The following is a 20,502-nucleotide window of genomic DNA, read 5'->3' as shown; positions in this document are numbered from 1 at the left end:
GGAGGGGACTTGGTATAGGGGAGAGCCTAATAAACATAATATTCTTCATGTAATTGTAGATTAATGATAAAAAAAAAAAGAGAAAGAAGAGAGGGATTACTCCCTGATAGGATAAAACTAACTGCAAATCAACAATTAATGCATGCTTTAAATATCCTTAATTTTGATCTTTCAAAGGGTGTCAGATGATCAGCTATGGAAGTACATTTTTCTGATAATATTCTTTTCTCTTAAAAAAAAAGCAGATCCTGTGTGGTGATCTCCAATAGGTTCTTCACAATGGTATAAAAGTCATATCAAAGTGGGGGCAAAGGGTTTGTTTGTGTTTATACAGAGGATCAAATCCTAATTTGGCTACACAGAAAATGAATTAAGATATGATATGAAGAAGAACTTCCAGCATCAACATCCTCTGGAAGAGTCATTCCAGAAGATGAACATCAAAAAACTTCAAAAAAGATCCTGGCGCTGCTGCAGTTGTAGCTGCAGTCATCCCACCGGTTCCTGGACTTGCCACTGGAATGAAGAAGGAGATATCTAAGCTGGCTGTGCATACAGTAAAACAACAAATTTGACTGGACCTATACTGTTGGAACTCAACCAAGAATTAGGAGAAGCGCAAGTTGCAGTGCTCCAAAATCGTGCAACTATAGACTATCTACTGTTAAAACAACACATGGGATGTGAACAGTTCCCAGGAATGTGTTGTTTTAATTTGTCTGATTTTTCTCAAACTACTCAAATTCCATTAGACAATATCCATCATATCATTGATAAGTTTCCACAAATGCCTAGGGTACCTAACTGGTTTTCTTGGTTTCACTGGATATGGCTGGTAATTGTAGGTCTGCTTTTGTTATGTAGCTGTATTCCTATTATGTTAATGTGTATGCGCAATTTCATTAGTAGTTTAAAACCTATACATGCTTATGTTACTCTACAAGAAGATATGTCAAAGAAATAATCAGTCTTCTCATGTTTTCTTCCATGTGCTACTTCTATAGCTTTTCTTCTTCATCCCTAATTACAACCCTTTAGTAGAATTAGTGCCTCATATCGAAAATTACCGAGTATCATAATTCTTCCAAGTGGTAAAGATACCTCAAGACAAATGCTGGGCATAGAAGCCACAGGGCATAAATCTGCCAAGAAGTAAAAAGCTAGCCTTTTCAAACAATATGGCTTCTCTCTCACTTACCAACTTTACATTTCCCTGTATGGTCCCGGAAGATGACTGGTTAGCCAGAGACAGGTAAGATTCCTCAAGGGAGGAACAACCTAAGACAGGCACAGTCGCAGGGGGGCCATCAGGTGAGAAATTGGGGACCAACAGAGGGGAGGCTTAGAACCTCACCCCCCCCCCCTGTTTTGAGAGAAATCTTCTGCATCCATGGATGTTTTGTTGCCCTTGTCTAGCTTGGATTAATACTTAGTCTATAGGCACACACCTGATCATCTACATGTGCCCTCTTACAGCACTAAACTATGTTTTCTACCTTAATCTTGCATCTACCTACCACTTCAGCATTTTATTAAAAATAAAAATAATAATAATAATAAAGGGAGAAATGTGGTATCCACATATAAAGCAAGTACAATAATCAAACAAATATTCATATTTGACCTGATTGTTTATAGTTCATAATGCGTGATCAAAACCGAAAGTTTCTGTGATGACTGCCCTTGTACTGTGCACCATGTAAGAACTTATTCACTATGTAAGAATTTGTTCACAATGTAAGAACTTGTTCGTTATGTTTCAGAAGATTGGAGACTGACGAGAATTAGGCTTGGGGTCTATTAATGATTGTGCATTGAGCATTGAATCCCCTATACAGAATTTTATTGTTGTTAACAACCATTTGATCAATAAATATGAGAGATGCCCTCTCAAAAAAAAAAAAAAAGTGACATTGGCAAATTTCTCTGATAGCTCTAAGATTTATTATTCTGAAGTAGGAAACAAAATCTTAAATGTATTAATAATAGTTAATATAACTTTCTTACAAAGATGTTCTCTACATTGTTTTCAATAAAGTCCAATTCAGAAGTAAAAAAAAAAAAAGAATGACGAAAAATATGATCTTTACCATTAATGAAAGAAGGAAAGATTCCGCATTTAGCTCTGATTTAGAAATTGTGACTGTATTTGAAAAATTCTTTAGTCCTTGTCTATTTTCCATTTAACCACCTAGAAGATAGATACACACACCCACACACATTATTAGAGATCAAACCTCAAAACAAAAACTAAAAAAGAGCTGAGTTGTGCAGCTGAGTTGAGTTGAATGAGTTGAGTTGAATGCAGTGCTGTTATTAATTTGTTTTGCTATGGCTGAATTACCAGGCTTTGATAGTGACCCATCACGAAGAAGACTTCAGATAAATTCCATGAACTCTATTTTACAGTTCAGTACCACACAGTTGAACCTGACTCTGGCTTTAATTAGAGATATTCCATTTGCTGTGCTTTCCTATTTCATAACAATAGTAGCGATTGCTAATCCTTTGCTCAACAGACAAAGGACATTTGCCAGGGGTGGGAGAGTACATGGTGGGGAACTTAAATACAGTTATTTCTTTTTTTCTCCGTAACCCAACCCACCCACCCATGAGGAATCTTTTCCTAGCTTACTGGGTCTAAATGTACTAGCTCACACAAGCAATGTTTCTCAAAAAGAAAAAGAGAGAAAAAAATCAGCAAATTAGCCAGGAGCAGCTTGGTTAGTACTAACAGATGATGAAAGATCTCAGCAGAAAAATGGCACAAGCAAAAGAAAATTCTTGATGTTTTCTGAGAGAAGAGTATTTAACCTTCCTCAAAATTAATTGTTGCTGTATTTTCTCACATTTCACTCTACTCCTTTGTCAGAAAAATCTTCCTGTTGGTGGAATGTTGGGTAAACATTCAAAGAAACAGATTATATTTATGTTGAACTACAGAGTGCAATTTAATTTTTCATGAGAAACAAGGAAACTTAAATAAATACAATTCAATGGTAGAATTTTAGTCTTCAAGAGGAAAATTTCCACAGCATGTTTACATTCTGGAACTGGTTGGAAGGCAATAAAGGGTATGTCCAGTGTTTATTCCTCTACTCCCATACCCACTGCATTCTGAAGGAAGCTGATCTTTAATCACATCTTCAGGAAGTGCCCAATCATAGCACTCCATCCTCTTCAAGAACTGGCTCAGGAATGAATATTTGATATGAACTCCCTTGTACCCATGGCCTAAGTATCTTAGTTACTATCATTTGTCTTGCCTCAAATTATAATGTAATGCAATCCTTCCCACATCCCAGGTACCAACTTCTTGTCAGGGTTGACTGAATGCATGGCAAGGAGACTTGAATTTCCGTTTACTTTTGAGGATATAGCTAGAAGTAATATTTTTATAATACATCAATATTTTTATAAATATTATCACAAAGATAACTTCTAATGTGATAGCCAATAGTTAATTATTGAACTCATATGTTCATTGAGAACCTCATGACTCTGGTAATAAAAGGATGGGGGGAGAGGGCTGCTGAACAATAGTGAGGCCAGGTGAGGTTGATCTGCCTTGTGCCATGGTGTCAGGGGACTGTGTCCAGAAGTGATGTGTGGCTCAGGAAACAGGAATGGCAAAAATGGATGGTAAAGTACATAATTCAGATTACAGACAGGTAAAGCAGGCCCTGCTAGAAACATACAAAGTAGTTGAGACTGCATCAAAGTGATGTCAGACATGCATAGGATGGGCCATGTGCTATGGGGAGAGAAAAAGAAAGGGAACAATATAGTCCAAAAATGGTAGAGAGCTATCAAATGAAAACTAGAGTGAAGAAGATAGGAAACAGGTATGGGCATGTGGCAGTGATGGTTAAGATGCAGCTCGGTGCCCCAAGCGGAGATCGGCAGTGAGGTAAGCTATGGACTATGCTGCAGATGACTGACAACAAACAGACAATGTGAGAGGCATGGGGGACAGACTGGGCTGTAAAATGGAGGGATGGGCGATCTTAAGGAATGTTAATTTTAAACATTTATTGAGAAATTCACAATGCTAAGCATTAGAGTCAAAGACGAGGTAGGAGAATATAGCTACCAAGGAAGTTGGCAGGTAAATGCTGGAGATCTAAGTATAACTGAGTGTGTGTGCATGTGTGTGTGTGTGTGCGTGTGTGTGTATATGTGTAAAATTAAATTTGTATAATTGAATAACTAACTTGACTATTAAATGACAGTGGGGAAATAGGACTGGGGAAATAGGTATATGTGGAATGACAAAAGGGTTCAAAGGCTCCACATTCAAAATTGGAATTGGGCTATTATATAATTGGCTCCTTTTAAACACCAACAAGGTAGCTGATAAGAGTAGGAGAGGCCATCATGAGCAGGTGCTGGGACAGCAACTGAGAAAAAGGTCTGTCCTTCATTCTCCAAAGAAGACCTATAGATAGATGGCTGACAGACACATGAAATGATGCTCAGTATCACTAATCGTAAGGCAAATGCAAATCAAAACCACAGTGAGGTATCACTGCACACCAATCAGAATGGCCACTATACAAAACACAAGAAATAACAAATGTTGACCAGGATATGGAAAAAAGGGAACCTCCTAAACTGTTGGTGGGAATGTAAACTGGTCCAGCCACTTTGGAAAACAACACAGGGGTTCCTCAAAAAAACTAAAAATAGAAATGCCATGTGACCCAGCAATTCCACTTCTTGGAAATTTACCTGAAGAAAACAAAATCACTAATTTGAAAAGACATACATCCACCTATGTTCATTGCAGCACTATTTACAATAGAAAGATATAGAAGCAACCCAAATACCCATGAATAGATGAATGGTTAAAGATGTGGTACATCTACACAATGGAATATTACTCAGCCATAAAAAAGAAGGAAATCTTGCCATTTGAGACAACATGGAAGGACCATGAGGGTGTCCTGCTCAGTGAAATAAGCCAGGCTGAGGAAGACAAATACCATGTGATTTAACTGATATGTGGAATCTAAAAAAACAAAACCAACAAGCAAAACAGAAACAGACCCATACATATGGACAACAGACTATTGGTTCCCATAGGGAAGGGACTGGGGGATGGGTGAAATAAGTGAAAGGGTTAAAGAGGTACAAACTGCAAGTAAGTCAGTCATAGAAATGGAAGTACAACAGATAGAATATAACCAATAATATTGTAATATTTTGATATTGTAAGAGGGCAAACTAACTTACCATGGCAAGCATCTGGTAATGTACACAATTACCAAGTCACTATGTTATACATCTGAAACCAATATAATATTGCATATCAACTTTGCTCCAAAAAAAAAAAAAAGAAAAGGAAAAAAAAAACAGCATAAAGATTAAAAAAAAAAAAGAAAAATTGGACAAAATTTGTGTCTGGATGTGGACTTTATGAACCAGAAAGGAAATGGGGATTTTCCTCACTTGCTGAGGTAATTTGGAAATGCCTGTAATAGATTATTAACAATGGTTATCTCTGGGTGATAGGATTTAAGGGTAATTCTTCTACTTTTTAATGTGTCCACATTTCCTACAATGAACACACACTGTTCTTTTGTAATAAAAGTTGTTTAAATACTAAAAGAAAAGAGAAAGTTCTGTCCTTAAACACCCTCAGCAATTGTGGCCAGGGAGACAGGAGAGGCAGAACATGGAACCCAAAGGGTAAATGGCAGGATGACTGAGTATAAGCACAATGGGTCCTTGGTCTGCAAAGAGGGCAAGTGAAAGTGGCACGCTGTTCCTCAGGCAGGAGGGGCTCTTTGGAGGGCACAGGTCTGTGGGGAAGGGCAGGTCTGCTCACGAAATTTGGGATAAACGTGAAGGGGCAGCCCCCCTCCATGAGCCCACACACACCCACACACAGCTTGCACCCAGTCTGTCTGGTACTACTATAAAGCTCTTGATAACAAAAGTAAAATGAAAAGAAAAATAAATTTAGATATGCAATTTTAAAAATCCTCATATATTTCTGGACATTGCCACAGGGAAAAAATGCTCATAAAACATATTACATTATTTGTGAAACAGTCTGGCTGTGAGTTTAATATGAATTATGGTAAGAATAGATCCAGTGTGTGACTTCCCTGAATAATTTATTCCAGGCAGCCCCTGGCATTCAGAAACAGGAAACTTAGAAAACAAGATGTCCAGGCACTAGTTGTGCATAGGCCAATGACGAAGGAAACAAACAAAAAGCAAAGGGAGAACACAGTCAAAGCAAGCGGCTTTTGCTGGGCTTAATGAGACCCCATGAAAGCTTTTGCTTTTGGTTTGTTTATTTAGCAATGGGCAACCTTATAAACAGGAAAAGTATTACTTTTACCTTGCAAAACAGGTTGTTTTATATAATCTATCTACATAATGAAAATGTGGCAATCCCAGGACTCATACAGTGATAGGCAATCGATAAAGTCAAAGCAAACTAGACTAAATCAAACACAGACCAACTGAATCATAATCAGTGCACTCAGTGTGGGGCTCAGGACAAGTGGAAGAACTTGAAATGGAGCCTAGAATTGTGGAGGTAACGAATTTCCTTTACTCAAAGGGACAGCAAGGAAAGAAGGCTGGAGGGGAGAAAGCAGCAATGAGTTCCTCATTGCTTAATTTTAACAAAAATAAATAGAAAAATCTGAGTTTCTCAATAATGACTCAATTTTAACAAAAATAAATAGTAAAAATCTGGACCTCATCACAATATTGCAATGATCATTATTATAAGGATTCCCATAGAGCTGTCTTCTGGCACTTTTTTTAAGTTAAATATATCCACTTTTTCTGCAGTGATAGACACACGTTACTAACTTCTAAACAAGAAATATAAATCTGGATAGAGGGCAATGTGGCCATTGCTCAGCCACTGAGTTAGCTAGTGCCGTAGGGCCTGGCTTGACCTAGCCTGCTCTAACCCCTCATCTTTGGATTCTGAGTTGGGCTTGGCTTGGATCTATTGGACTTCTGACTCAACTAAAGCAATGGTTTCCTAGCCCTACTGTTATTTCTTGGCTTTAAGATACTCAGGACATTTGCGGTCCGGACATCTGTCTTAGCCTCACTGTAGGTTAGGTTTTGTTTGCTTTTGCTGTTTCTGTCCAAAAGATCAGTAAAGAATGAAAGCACACGTGTGTGCTTTGGGGGACTGGGGAGAACGTGACTGCGACAGTACTGGGAATGGAAACAGCTAATTCAAGGGAGACCTTTTGGATTTTCCAAAATAATTTTGAGAGTTGATACAGATAGAACCGTAAAATTTCCTTTTAGGGCCAAGTCTGATGTGTATTTTCTATGTTGCCTTATGCTCAAGAATTCTTCAAATGCAAATTATTAATCTATGGATAGAGAAAAAAAATATACTACCTGACAAGACAACTTCAATAAGATCACCTTCCTGGATATCGCAGGCCATTTTCACCAGCTGAAGGATGTTTTCAGAGGTAGGGTCATGGCGAAAAAGCAGGATCTTATCATACATTCCATAGAAACCACATTCAGGGAACTGTAAATACAAATACCACAACAGATTAAATGTCAAAATCCTCTAAATTTAAAATGAAAACAAAATAAATAAATGTCAGGGCACAAACACAAGCTAATTAGAACAGTTCTAAGTTTCAAGAACATTCAAAATAAAAATGCATGGCAAAAATTGATACTGACATGACTCCAAATTAGGAGGAAAGAAATCACCTACCATGGGGCATAATGACAAAATCATCTCATTGGAGAGCAAGTAACAGGAGAACAGGGGATAAGATTCAAAACAATTCCTGGCAGTAAGGTGGTTAAGAAATTTAATAGGTGGGAAGAACTGTGCATTTTCATATGATCTATACCAATCAATAGCATAAAAATGGGAGTTAATTTATTGCAATTCCATTACACATACTGTTGCAATCTGTTTGCAAAAATAAGGTCAGTCCATTTTGGCATATTCAAAAATAAGACATGAGTCAATAAATCTAAATGTGTTCGTGTGTGGGCAGAAGCGTTATCTAGAATCTTTGACTCAGGAATTCTAACAGCAAAGGAGACAACCCAACTCTCCCTTCTGTTGCTGCCCATACATTGCATTTAGCTTTCATGCAATAAAGGTAAAATAGATAAATACAATAGCTAAACATAAGTTTAAGTATAAATAGTTTATATTCTCTGCACAGGGATAAATTAAAGAATTTATTACTCAAGGACAATCTCCCAATAGCAGGCATATATTGAAACCTAAACAAATGACAAAGTTATAGTGAACAAACCCAGGAAAGTTATTGTATTAACAATTGTTATTATAATATTAACTATTACTATTATTCCCTGCATTTCCTTTCTTCCTTCTAATGCAAGGAAGAACCCTAAATTCAAATCGTAGCTGTACTTGCTTAAAAGTAGAATTATTTGATAAAAGGGAAGGAACAGCCTTAAGGATCTCAAAACAAATTTCAAACTGATTACAAAGCTCAACCCAAATCTCATGAGCTGTGTGAGAGAAGGTCCATCAGCACCAGCTCTGAGTATTTTTGTTAAAACAAATGATCTAGGTTAATTTGGTATGTTAAAAGGACTCTTCTTGTATGTGACTTTTTCACATAATTATTAAGGATTTTTATTTCTTTTATAAATTGATATTTGTAATGTCATAGAAAAAGATCATAAGCCAAAGAGAGAAAATTGTCTTCCTATTTCTGCAACTAGTGATGGGTTTGACAGTTACATCAATAAAAGTGGTTTTTAAGGGGCTACTGTCATGGAAAATGTCCAGAGCATGATATCTTCTGAAGATAAACACAATATATTGTGAATTCCTCTTTATTTTTTCTTACTAATAAAATTAGGGTCTGCATTCACATGAGCCATTTTGTATGAATTTAGAATGAGTACATTCAGAACATCCTTTTGCTCTTAGGAGTCTGTTGATGACTTGGCTTGAAATTACTTCTGCACATCACTTAGTAGAGTTAGTTTCCTTAAAAGAAACACAAGAGCTGAAATGATGTAACTGCTTTCATTATGCTAGTTAAAAGAAAAAAATAGTTCCCTTTTTTGTAATTTCTCCAATAATTAGAGTACAAGGAAAGAAAGGAAAAACTAAAACACCATTTTCCCCAATGGTATTAAAAGCAATGGATAGTTTGTGTACTATTCCAAAAATCAACTTCACTGAAGTACAATTTAATGAAATAAAATGAACATATTATAAGTGTATAAGTCTATGAGGTTTGGCAAACATCAACACCCATGCAATCAAAATCACAACCAAGCCATGAAACATTTTCATCAACTTCCTGAATTTTACTGTGTCCTCTTGTAGTTGGTGCTACCCACAGTCTTGACCCTAGCACAGATTTGCTCTCTCATTCCATAGATTAATTCATCTTCTGTAGAATTTCATACAAATGAAATCATGAACTAAGTATATTGCCCTATTTATTAGCTTCTTTTAAATTTCTCTCAAAAATGTTTTGTAGCTTTCAGTGCATGCATATTTGGACATATTTGTTAAATTTGTCCCTAAGTATTTAATATTTTTATGCTATTATAAATGGTTAAGGTATAATAAACATATAGTTAAATTAAACCTTTGTAGTATGTAGTTCTGCAAGTTCTGAAAAATGTATACCAAAACCAAATGCCATAAATGTAGTATACACATCACATCACAGACAAGATATAGAACAATTCCATCAGCAAAAAAATTTCTCCATGCCCATTTACAGTCAACTTCTCCCTTAACCCCCAGCCCCTGGCAAATACTGATCTGTTTTGTTCCCGTAATTTGGTCTTTTCAAGAATGTCATATAAATGGTATCATACAGTATATAATTTTGAACCTGACTTTTTTCACTTAGCATAGTAAATTTGAAATTTTTCCTTGTTCTTCCGTGCATGATTAATCTATTTCATTTTGTTGTTGAGTATTCCATTGTATTGTATGGCTGTACCACAATGAGGAATGTATCCATTCCTCAACTGAGGAGCATTTCAGTTAGTTTCAGTTTTTGACTATTACAAATACAGCTGCTAAAAATGCTCACTTAGAGGTTTTTGTGTGAATATAACTTTTTATTTTTCTGGGGTGTAGAGAAATGGCTGTATAACTTAATAAGAAACTGACAAACTGTTTTAAAAATGGCTGTACATTTGCATTCCCACAGGCTATGCAAGAGATTTACAGTGGCTCTGCATCCTTGACAGAACTTGGTAATATTGGTTGTTTTTATTTTAGACATTCTAATTAGGTGTGTAATGGTATCTCATAGTTTTAATCTGTATTTCCCTAATGACTACTGATGTTTAGCATCTTTTCATGTGCTTATTTGCCACACACACACATATACACATTTGATCAACTCCTTTGCCCATTTTATGAAAATTTTGTCGTTTGTTTTTTATTAAGTTCTGACAATACTTTCTATTATAGAAAAAAAGCAATTTATTGGTTATGTTTCACATATATTTTCTTTCACTCTGTGGTTTGTCCTTTCATACCAACATTTTTTTTCTTAAGTTGTTAATTTATATGAAACCAATGTTATTAAATATATCTTTATGGGTCATGCTTTTAACATCTAATTAATCTTTGTATTATCTGAAGTAACATAGATTTTCTCCTATGTCTTATTCTATAAATTAATTGGAGTCTTACATTTGGGTCTATGATCTACTGTGCGGTAATTTTTGAATGAAGTTAACGAATATGGATTGAGGTTCTTATTTTTGCATATTCAGGAAGATTTATATGGCATTGGTACAAGTTTTTCCTTAAATTTTGGTTAGAATTCTTCAGCAAAGCCATCTGAGGTTGGATTTTTCTTTTTTGTAAGGTTTAAAACTACATATTCAATTTCCCTAATAGTAATAGCACTACCTAGATTTCAAGTTCCCTTTAAGTGAGCTTTGGCAATTTGTATCTCTCAAGGAACCTATTCACTTCATTGCAGTTGTCAAATTTATGGGCAAAAACATTTTTTCATATTATTCCCTTATACCCTTTTCTGTAGGGTCTTTAGTGATGTCTCATTATTATTTTCTTATATTTATGTCTTTCTTTTTTTATTGATTGCTCTGGCCATTGGTCTATTTGTTTTTATGCCAGTACTATATTGTTTGGGTTACCATAATACATTTTGAAATCAAGAAGTGTTATGCCTCCAGTTCAAACTTGCTTGGGCTATCTGGGGTCTTATGTGGTTCCATATGAATTTTAGGATTGTGTTTTCTATTTCTGTAAAAATGCCAGGATTTTGATAGGGATTGCATTGAATATGTAGATTGCTTGGGGTAGTATGGACATTTTAATAATACTAATTCTTCCAAAACATGAACACACAATGCCTTTCTTTATTCCTGTTTGTTTTGATTTCTTTCAGTGGTGTTTCATGATTTTCCATGTACATGTCATTCCTCTCCTATTTTCATGTAATTTTTTGAAGGTTATTTTCTGCTATGTCTATAACCTCTACCATTTGTGGTCTGTTTCCATCAACACTTCTAATCCTTATTATGGGTCACATTTTCCTGTTTTTTCACACGTGTATTTTTTAAATAAATGCCAGATTTTATGAATTAATGTGAGCAGTTTGACATTGTTGTCTTCCTTTAAAGAATGTTGATACTTGTTTTGGCAAAACATTAAGGTACTTACAAATCAATTTTATTTTTTCAAAGCTTAAATTTAAGCTTTGTTAAGGCAGCTCAAGAACAGTATTTGCTCTAGGGATAATTTAGCTCTACCATTAATGCATGACTCTTTGAACATCTCTATGGAGTTCCCAAACGTTCAGTGAAATCTCTCCTATTTGCCTGGTAGAAACTCAAATGTCTCTAGCCCTGTGTGAGATCAGGAAAGTGTTCATGTCATAATTTCCAACAGCTATTCTTTCGTCTGCCTTATAGATTTTTTTACCCTATGCATGCACAGATGTCTATTTAGTCCAATACTCAAGGGAACCTTTAAGCAGATTTCTAGAGCTCTTTCTTTGTATAGGTCCCACCTTCCAGTATTCCATCCCTAAAACTCCTGTTGACATGGTCATCCTGAGCTCTATTCTGTGTCCCCTCCATGTAACCAGGCAACCAAGCTTCTTGGGTTCTCTCTGCCTGGACTGTACTGGGACCTGCCTCTGGGCAGGAAGCTCAGATGACTGTAGTACTTACCTTGCTTTTTGTCCCTTCTCTCAGGAATCACAGTCCCACACTATCTATTGGCCAGTGTCTAAAACAAGCATTTTATACATATTTTATATTGTTTTCTACTTGCTTGGAGCAGGCGTGTCCCATACCAAGTAATCCTTGTGAATGGAACCCAAAGTCTCATGTGGTTTTTAGATATAGAATATTAATCTTTTTTACCCAACCTTTGGACTACTTAATTCTATGTAAATGTCATTTGCAAGAAAATTAAGTTATAGAAAAAAATGTGCATACCTTATGAGTGCACTTTTAAGATTACATTAAAATAAGTATGCAACATATATTTAATTAAATAAAAATGCAAAATGTAGTTATTATTATATAACTCTCAAACCCCAGTTTGAGCTATACTGAGTTTAACTGCTAAGAGACTGTACAAATGTTCTTCAAAATATAATATATTAACAAATGCACAGATCCTTTCACCTTATCTTTAAAGCATGAGTAGCTGATTCTGACTCAAGAAAGGAGAGAGAAAATTGAAAGGATTCAGTGTTTGGGCTGGGGTGAATAGAAAATAATAGCTGGAGAGGCAGGAGATGCAAGGCAATTGTTTCTCCAAAGAATAGCTAAACTTTACAGTGTCTTCTAACCAATGCCTTGTCAGTGAGCCTGTGCGGTGGAAGGATCACGCAGGAATCCTGAGGAGGGGCTTAGGAGACAAGGACTCTGCTGGCTCTCCACCATTTTCGCACAACGTGGCCTTATCCACACACCTCTTGCTTTCCTCAAGGACATCACTATATTCTGTTTCTCTGTGGTCCTGAATTGCTAACATTTGAACATCACATTCTGTGTTGTGCCTCTGTAAAACCATGGGCATAATGTAATAAGTAATTTGGTATCCAAGTAAGGCCTGAATGCCTCATATCCTAATTACTGTATTTCTTTCTAAGGGTGGCTATCTTGCCAATGGGTTTCAGCCCCGGGCAAGTTCACTATGGATTCAATGTGACCAAAGAAATTGACAGCAGAACGATCTTGGGGTGAAAGGGTTTATTACCTGGCTTAATCTCTGGCGGTAGGTCGAGCACTAGCGTCTCTACGTCCGTTCAGAGCACTGGGCCAAGCTCTCTATATAGCATAGTAATGGTTTATTGCCTAAAGGTGTGGAAGCAGTAGCCTAGCAACAGGCCAGCTACATCATCAGGTGATTTAAGTTCAGTGAGGATCCTGGCCATAGGAACCCCAACTTCCCCACAGTGGCTCAGAAAACATTTTGAAAAATAAGAATAGGTGGACTAATACCAATAAATCCACACATATTAAAAGTATTGTTTAAAAAGACTAAATTTTTAAAATGAAGATAGTTATAATATTCATGAAGTTTATCTGTCCAATACATAAATTGTATTGAACTGAGGTATAGATATCCTCTCTTCCAAATTCTTTCTTACTGGGTTAGAGACATGGCTTTTCTCTCTTCATTAACAAACCATTCAGAAATAGATTGTAGAGCCTTGTGAAGCATGGCACAAGGGTGAACATGGAGGCCTAGCCTCTTGGGATCGTTGTCATGGCAGCAAGAGCTGAGGGTTCGATTTTTTTCAGATTACACCTTTTATTATTGGCCAGAAACAAAATATATGTACATTGTCTTTTAATGTTAGAGGAAAAAAATCTTTTCTTTTATGTAACATAATATTCCGCTTGAATAGAAACTATATACAATAAGACTTTCAAAAAGTATATTTATAAATGATGTCTGGAAGGTGAAAAATGTAACAGAACAATGCCTGACAACTGAGAAGAGAACATATTGGGGGAAACACTCATGGAACAACATTCCCTAATTTGGTCATAATCATCTGTTTTTATGTGAAGGTGTGTGAGCTTTGAAATCTGAAAACCCTCATTAAACTAAACAGGCTTTCAGAAAGGCTCAGAAGCTTGTAAACTCAGCTAGAGCTTATTACAAGATCAGTTCTGTGTTTCTCAGAGGCTTTGTGGTTGTGAGCACAAACATCTGAGATAAATGATTTCAAGCTCTCTCCAAGTTTGACTAACAAAACTGGCCACTGTGAAAATATGGCCAACAATCCCAGCACTGGTCCTAAGCTCTTTAATTCTACCCTGTACTGGAAACCTCTGTGCTGTGTGTGTCATTTGGCATTCTTGACCACAGAGCACAATTTACTGTTACATTTCACTGTAAATTTATGGCTGGCCAAACAATGCACTCCAGAGTAGAATAAATACATGTTTTAATGAGTAGCTGAAATGCGACCTGGCCAACAGGCACTGTAAGGAACACAGGGTGCTTTTCCACAGTTGAGGCCAATCACAAGGGCAAGCAACAAGCAATACAAAAAAAAAGTTAATCCATGATTCAGTCAAGTCAAAAAAAAAAAAAGAGAAAGAGAGAGAGATGGCCTGATTAGGAAATGAAAATATACTGCCATTTACTTTTGCTAAAGGTGATGACAATCCTGAAATTAAATTATTCTGCTCAATAACAGAACACATTAGGCAGCTGAATGCTGTACTCCTCTTACTGAAAATAATTCCTAAGTCATTTCCAAGAACTCTCCTATTTACAACAAGTAGTGCCATGACTGGTCACCCTTAATGAGCAAATAAATTGAAAAGATGTTACCACTTCCTAGCTTGGCCAAATTGCTCCCTAAGTGTTGTTCCAGAAATACAGGGACATCAATGACACATTCTGAGCAACTATTTAACAAGAAGGCCCAAGAAAAAGCTGGGTGAAAATATCTCTCAATTCCCTTGGTGAAGCTGTACCTGAGTGATGTCAGCACTGGGCTCTGAAAAGCAGGAAAGATTAAGGCAACTGAAGATGGTACTGAAGGCAGAAGGTCCTTAGGCCAACTGGATCCTTCTGAGGGACACCATGAGTAAGAACAAAGACACCAGTCATAAACTCATACTATTAACTTTGCCAAAGAAACTAAACCACTGCTTTTCAGTCACCTCACAACTTTAAAAAATCATCTAAAAACAGAGTACAAATTTAAGCCATTCAAAAACTTAAGTATATGAAAAAACAGCAAATACTTAGTGAATAAGCACTGGGTGATTACCATGTATACAGCACTACAGCTCTAACAACAAAAATATAAGATGACTAAAGACTACCAACTTCATTGAACACTAAATTTTCACCTAGAAACACAACTTATAAGTGAAAGAGGAAAAGAAAAAGTGAAATACATTATTTGGAGGCATAGTTCTGAAATGTATTCAAATTTGGGCACAGGAGTCTTATTTGGTGACTTCATAACCTCAAAAGGAGGAACATGAAAAGAATTCCACACTATGAGCACACAGCTATGAGACTATTTTCTGAATGTAACCTTGGGAAACAGAAACCATAGGATTTTTTAGCTTTTCTGTTTTCCTCCCCACCTCTTGCACACAGGGTCCTCCCCAGCACCCCCAAGCTAGGCAGAAAAATGAATGGTGTTCCATCACCCATTACAGTAACTAAGACCCCATTATCAAAGGTAGTATTTGCTCTCTCTTTAGTGGCGACTTTTATTTGAGATTGCTGGTCGAATCATTGATCTCTCAGTCCCAAAGATGTGTCGTGATAATAAGTCTGTAATACCTATTTTCATGAAATATTTTTAAAGGCCTCTGAAAACTTCCAGTTTCTGAAATGATGAAGACTAAATGGTATTCAATGTTGAACTAAGAAGATTCACTATACATTTCCCAAGCCATGTAATACAGCACAACTGTCCAGTTCAGAGCCACTTACATATGCATTCTCCATTTTACCTTGGTATTTTCTGGGCCATAGGCATGCTGTCCAAATGGAGATAACCCTGGCAGATAATTCAAAGCCCTTGCCTTGTTCACTCTGCAGTTCTTTCTCTCAAACCAGCACCTGCAATTATATGACTCCCTGCTCCACAAACCCAATATTCCCTTGAAAAGGGATGCCTAACACCAAGGGTCTATCAACTTTAGAAATCTTCAAGGTCCATATTTAGAAACACAAAGCCATTCTAGTATTTCTCTCTCCACCCTCCTGCCAAAAAAAATTCCTTTTCTTGTTCAAGATAGGGCTTTCATATATTCTACTCTTGCCTTCCTAAAGGCAGATCTAGAATCTGACCCAAGGACTCTCTTCTGTTTAGATATTCTTTTTTTTTTTTTGAGAGGGCATCTCTCATATTTATTGATCAAATGGTTGTTAACAACAATAAAATTCTGTACAGGGGACTCAATGCACAATCATTAATCAACTCCAAGCCTAATTCTCAACAGTCTCCAATCTTCTGAAGCATAACGAACAAGTTCGTATATGGTGAACAAATTCTTACATAGTGAATAAGTTCTTACATGGTGAAGAGTGCAAGGGCAGCCATATCACAGAAACTTTCGGTTTTGATCACGCATCATGAACTATAAACAATCAAGTCAGATATGATTATTTGTTTGATTTTTATACTTCATTTATATGTGAATCCCACATTTCTCACTTATTATTATTATTATTATTTTTTTAATAAAATGCTGAAGTGGTAGGTAGATGCAAGATAAAGGTAGAAAACATAATTTAGTGCTGTAAGAGGGCACATGTAGATGATCAGGTCTGTGCCTATAGACTAAGTATTAATCCAAGCTAGACAAGGGCAACAAAACATCCACGGATGCAGAAGATTTCTCTCAAAACAGGGGGGGGTGAGGTTTTAAGCCTCACCTCTGTTGGTCCCCAATTTCTCGCCTAATGGCCCCCCTGCGACTGTGCCTATCTTAGGTTGTTCCTCCCTTGAGGAATTAGATATCATTTTTTAAAATCATTTTCCTTTCCATTAAGTTCAAAATCTCATTGCTTAAATAATCACTTCTACTAATAATTCTGAATTTGGACCTTAGCCTTACCCTCTATTTGTATTACAGCAAAGGAAAATAAGAGGAAAAAAGTTTATCTGAGAATAGAAGGAATATATTTCACCAAAGAGAGGTCTGCATGAAATCTTCTGGAATTAAAGTTTTGATTAAATGTGAAATGGTAGATTTTGGTTACGAGACTTAAAAGTCAGTTATAAAACACAGAAACATGCATATAACCTGGGGAATAAAGCCAGGCTATAAATTCTTCTTCTCTGGGCATATTGATATATTGGCATGTAGACATTCATTATTGCTAAAGAAGTCTGCTTAATAAATTATATGCTTATCTTTAAGCAGCAGATGTGACTCAGTGTGATGCTTAATTGTTGGCAGAAGCTTTCCTTCTATTTTAATTTGAATAATATGTCATCTATTAAAAAAGACAAAAGTAATAAGAAATGACTTAATACATCATTAACACTAGTGCAGCAACTTCTGTGTATCAACTTCCTGGAGGTATTTTAAATAATTACCTTGTTGTATATAATTTTTAAGTTTTAAAATAAATGTTCATATCAAGCAATTATAGGTGGTAATAATTAATAAGAGCCTCACCATTGTTGTGTAAAAACATATTATCCTGCATTATACCTTGACAAATGACTAGTCAGTGACAGCTCTTAGAAGCCTTAGTAGGCATTCTAAAATTATTCATACAACAGTAATTAGATATGTGGATGTGCAGCTTAGAAATAGAAAAAAATGTACTTTACACTCTTTCCCTCTGAGTAAAACTGTCATTATAGCATACTGTAGATTTTTTACATTTCCTAATAAGGCTATATGTTTGTTCATTACTTTAATGAATGAATGGTAAAGGATGTAAGCACAGGGTAAAATGAAGAACAGGACAGCAACTAGAGATTCTGGATTTTGGACAAGACCAAAGTGAATGACTTAATGAATTCTGTAGAAGATTTTCTCTGGCAAACTTCAGTTTTCACTAGACAAGGTAGTGGCAATGGGCTGGCCCACTGAAGGCTGGCTGACAGCAGGAGGGACAGCTTCGGTAGAAAAACTGGCTGGGGTCATTAAGACAGGTGCAGTCAGCAGTCTTACACATCCTACCCTCAAAAGAGTATTGTAAAGAGAACAATAATTAATACCTAAAGAATTATTGGCCCTTTAAATAAAAAGAGATATATACATAGTATTAATACATTTGAAAAGATTTCTATTAAATTATCTAAAATAACTGGAAAATAAAATGTACTCTTATTTGGAAAATTTGCACATGTGACTACCATCTTCACTGGTGATGATAAATGAAGGATAATGGTATTAGTATACTAGAGTGTGTGTCTGTATTTCAGATGCATGAAGTATAATTTTCCATTAAATTAAAACTAAATTCTAAACATTAGCGCACACAGACCGATTACCAGGAAATGCTAATTTTATAGCACACATTTACAAAAAGTATTTATGGAACCCTTAAAGATGGCACTAACCCTCAAATAGTTATGGGACTGCTTGAACAATTTGCTAATTTTACGAAAGTCAGTTAAAAAATCAACCTTTCATAAAAAAATGAAATAACCATCTCATCTCCTTTTTAACTGTTTACTCTCATGTTCTAAAATGTTTGATTCTTACTAAATTAACTTCATTCTAGGTAATTTTCTTTAAAAAGAATAATTGGATAGGCCTAAGTATGCGTAATAATCAGGAATATAACAACACTGAGGAAGGGTGCAGGAGAGAGGAGCATTGCCTGGCTTATGCCCTGGGTCATAAATACAGAAATGCAGGTTAGGGAAGAGTTTAGAGGTAAGACACTTTTCTTAGCAAGTGATATACCATATGTGAATGATACACCATTTAGAAACAAGGACTGGGTGCGAACACCAGCTTTCCAAATGAAGTGGAAAAGCTGATGTCACGAATCCAGGAACCACCACAAGAACTCACGTGGGTTGTTACAGCATACATACCACCCATAACACCTCTCACAACAGGTAAATACAGGCCGGCCTCACAGTGCTCGCAGTCCTTCATTCACCCAGTGAAGAACAAGCAAACACTTGGACACTGGGTCGCTAGCTAGAGATACAATGATAATTCAAACCAGACTTGGTCCCTTATTCTCATGAGTCAGGGGGGGCTGTAGAAGCAGGAGGGCACATGCAGGGACAAACATTAGACAGGTAATCACACAAATGAGGGTTTAAGAGAACAGTGAGAGGAGTGTTATAAAGAAACGAGTGCCAGTTTAAGAAAGCATATAACAAAGGACTAGAAGGGAATTAGGAAAGACTTCCCTGAGGAAATGACATTTCAGCTCAGATCCAGTGTTTAAACGCAGTAACTTTGGATGAAGGGTGGTATGAGGTGAGAGTTCCCAGCAAAGCAGGCATCTGTGCAAAAATCTTACGTGTTTTTTATTATCTTTAAAAATAATGATGCTAAGCCTCCTTTGATTAAGGGTAGAAAAAAGTATTGCTGGCTCCCACATCATCACCTCTTCACATCTCCTGATAATCCACATGGGGCCCAATGCCTATGGCAGGATCAGCTGTGTAGCTCTGGTACCACATGAGACCCCACAGACTGCTCATTCATTTAAGAATCCCTTGGATGTAGTCCTAGATGGGACTTTAATGATTAAATTAGCATTTCCCAAACATATGCACATGACAAGCTCTATGATGATAAAATTTGAAGTAAGTTTGAAAAATGTGGCACATACTATCCTCTTCTTCAAAATTCACCATGCACATTATCACAATGTTTATAAATAAATGTCTCCCAATAATATTTTTATATTTAACACAGATATGTATATATGTGATCTATGTGTGTATATGCATACACACACACACACACACAGACACTTACATATATACATTTACTTGTTGGCTGACCGCCTCCCAGGACCACTGTAGAGATGAAATGTGCTAACATATGCTACGTATTTATAATAGGGCCAGACCTAAAGTAATTGCTTGACATGTGTTTTTTGTTGTTATTATAAATAACTATAATAAAATAAGTCAGTACACTTAAGTATGTATTAGTATAAGAAAATTAAGGTTTTCATTTCACTTTATTCTTCATCAAAAACTCCAGATGATGGACGACTCAGCCATACACATCAGGCATACTAAGTGTTCTGCTATTTTTCTGCTTGGCTCTACAACTTCAATATAGTTTGCATGATTTCTAATTGGTTCCAGCCAGATCCTGAAACTAAAAAGGTCTCACACAGGCTTTCTTCACTTCCAGTTTTATAACTTTTCTCATACATATATTCATTATAACTAAGATGTCTTATTTTTCTACAAACCAACTTATATTTGGTGAAAATAATTTAACCAGTGTTTTAACAACTCCCTTCTTTGTATTATTCCTATTAGGACATTATTACATTAATTTCAAGTACTGTGCTAGAATAACCAAGGGCGATACACCTGGATGTTGGCATTG

At 36.2% G+C, this 20,502-nt stretch overlaps 1 protein-coding gene across 2 annotated transcripts in view; it reads right to left on the bottom strand.

Annotated features, from left to right (window-relative positions):
* The window catches only part of PRKD1 (protein kinase D1), a 330,689-nt gene that overhangs the window by 136,860 nt on the left and 173,327 nt on the right, over positions 1-20,502 (bottom strand). For both annotated transcript variants that reach the window (XM_036999390.2, XM_073211416.1), the window contains exon 2: positions 7,387-7,525. In XM_036999390.2, coding sequence (XP_036855285.1) covers positions 7,387-7,525 — 139 coding nt within the window. The remainder of the gene's footprint in view (positions 1-7,386; positions 7,526-20,502) is intronic.

This window comes from Manis javanica, chromosome 8 (assembly GCF_040802235.1).
Source record: "Manis javanica isolate MJ-LG chromosome 8, MJ_LKY, whole genome shotgun sequence".
Taxonomy (NCBI): domain Eukaryota; kingdom Metazoa; phylum Chordata; class Mammalia; order Pholidota; family Manidae; genus Manis; species Manis javanica.
This window is presented reverse-complemented; position numbering and strand designations above follow the sequence as displayed.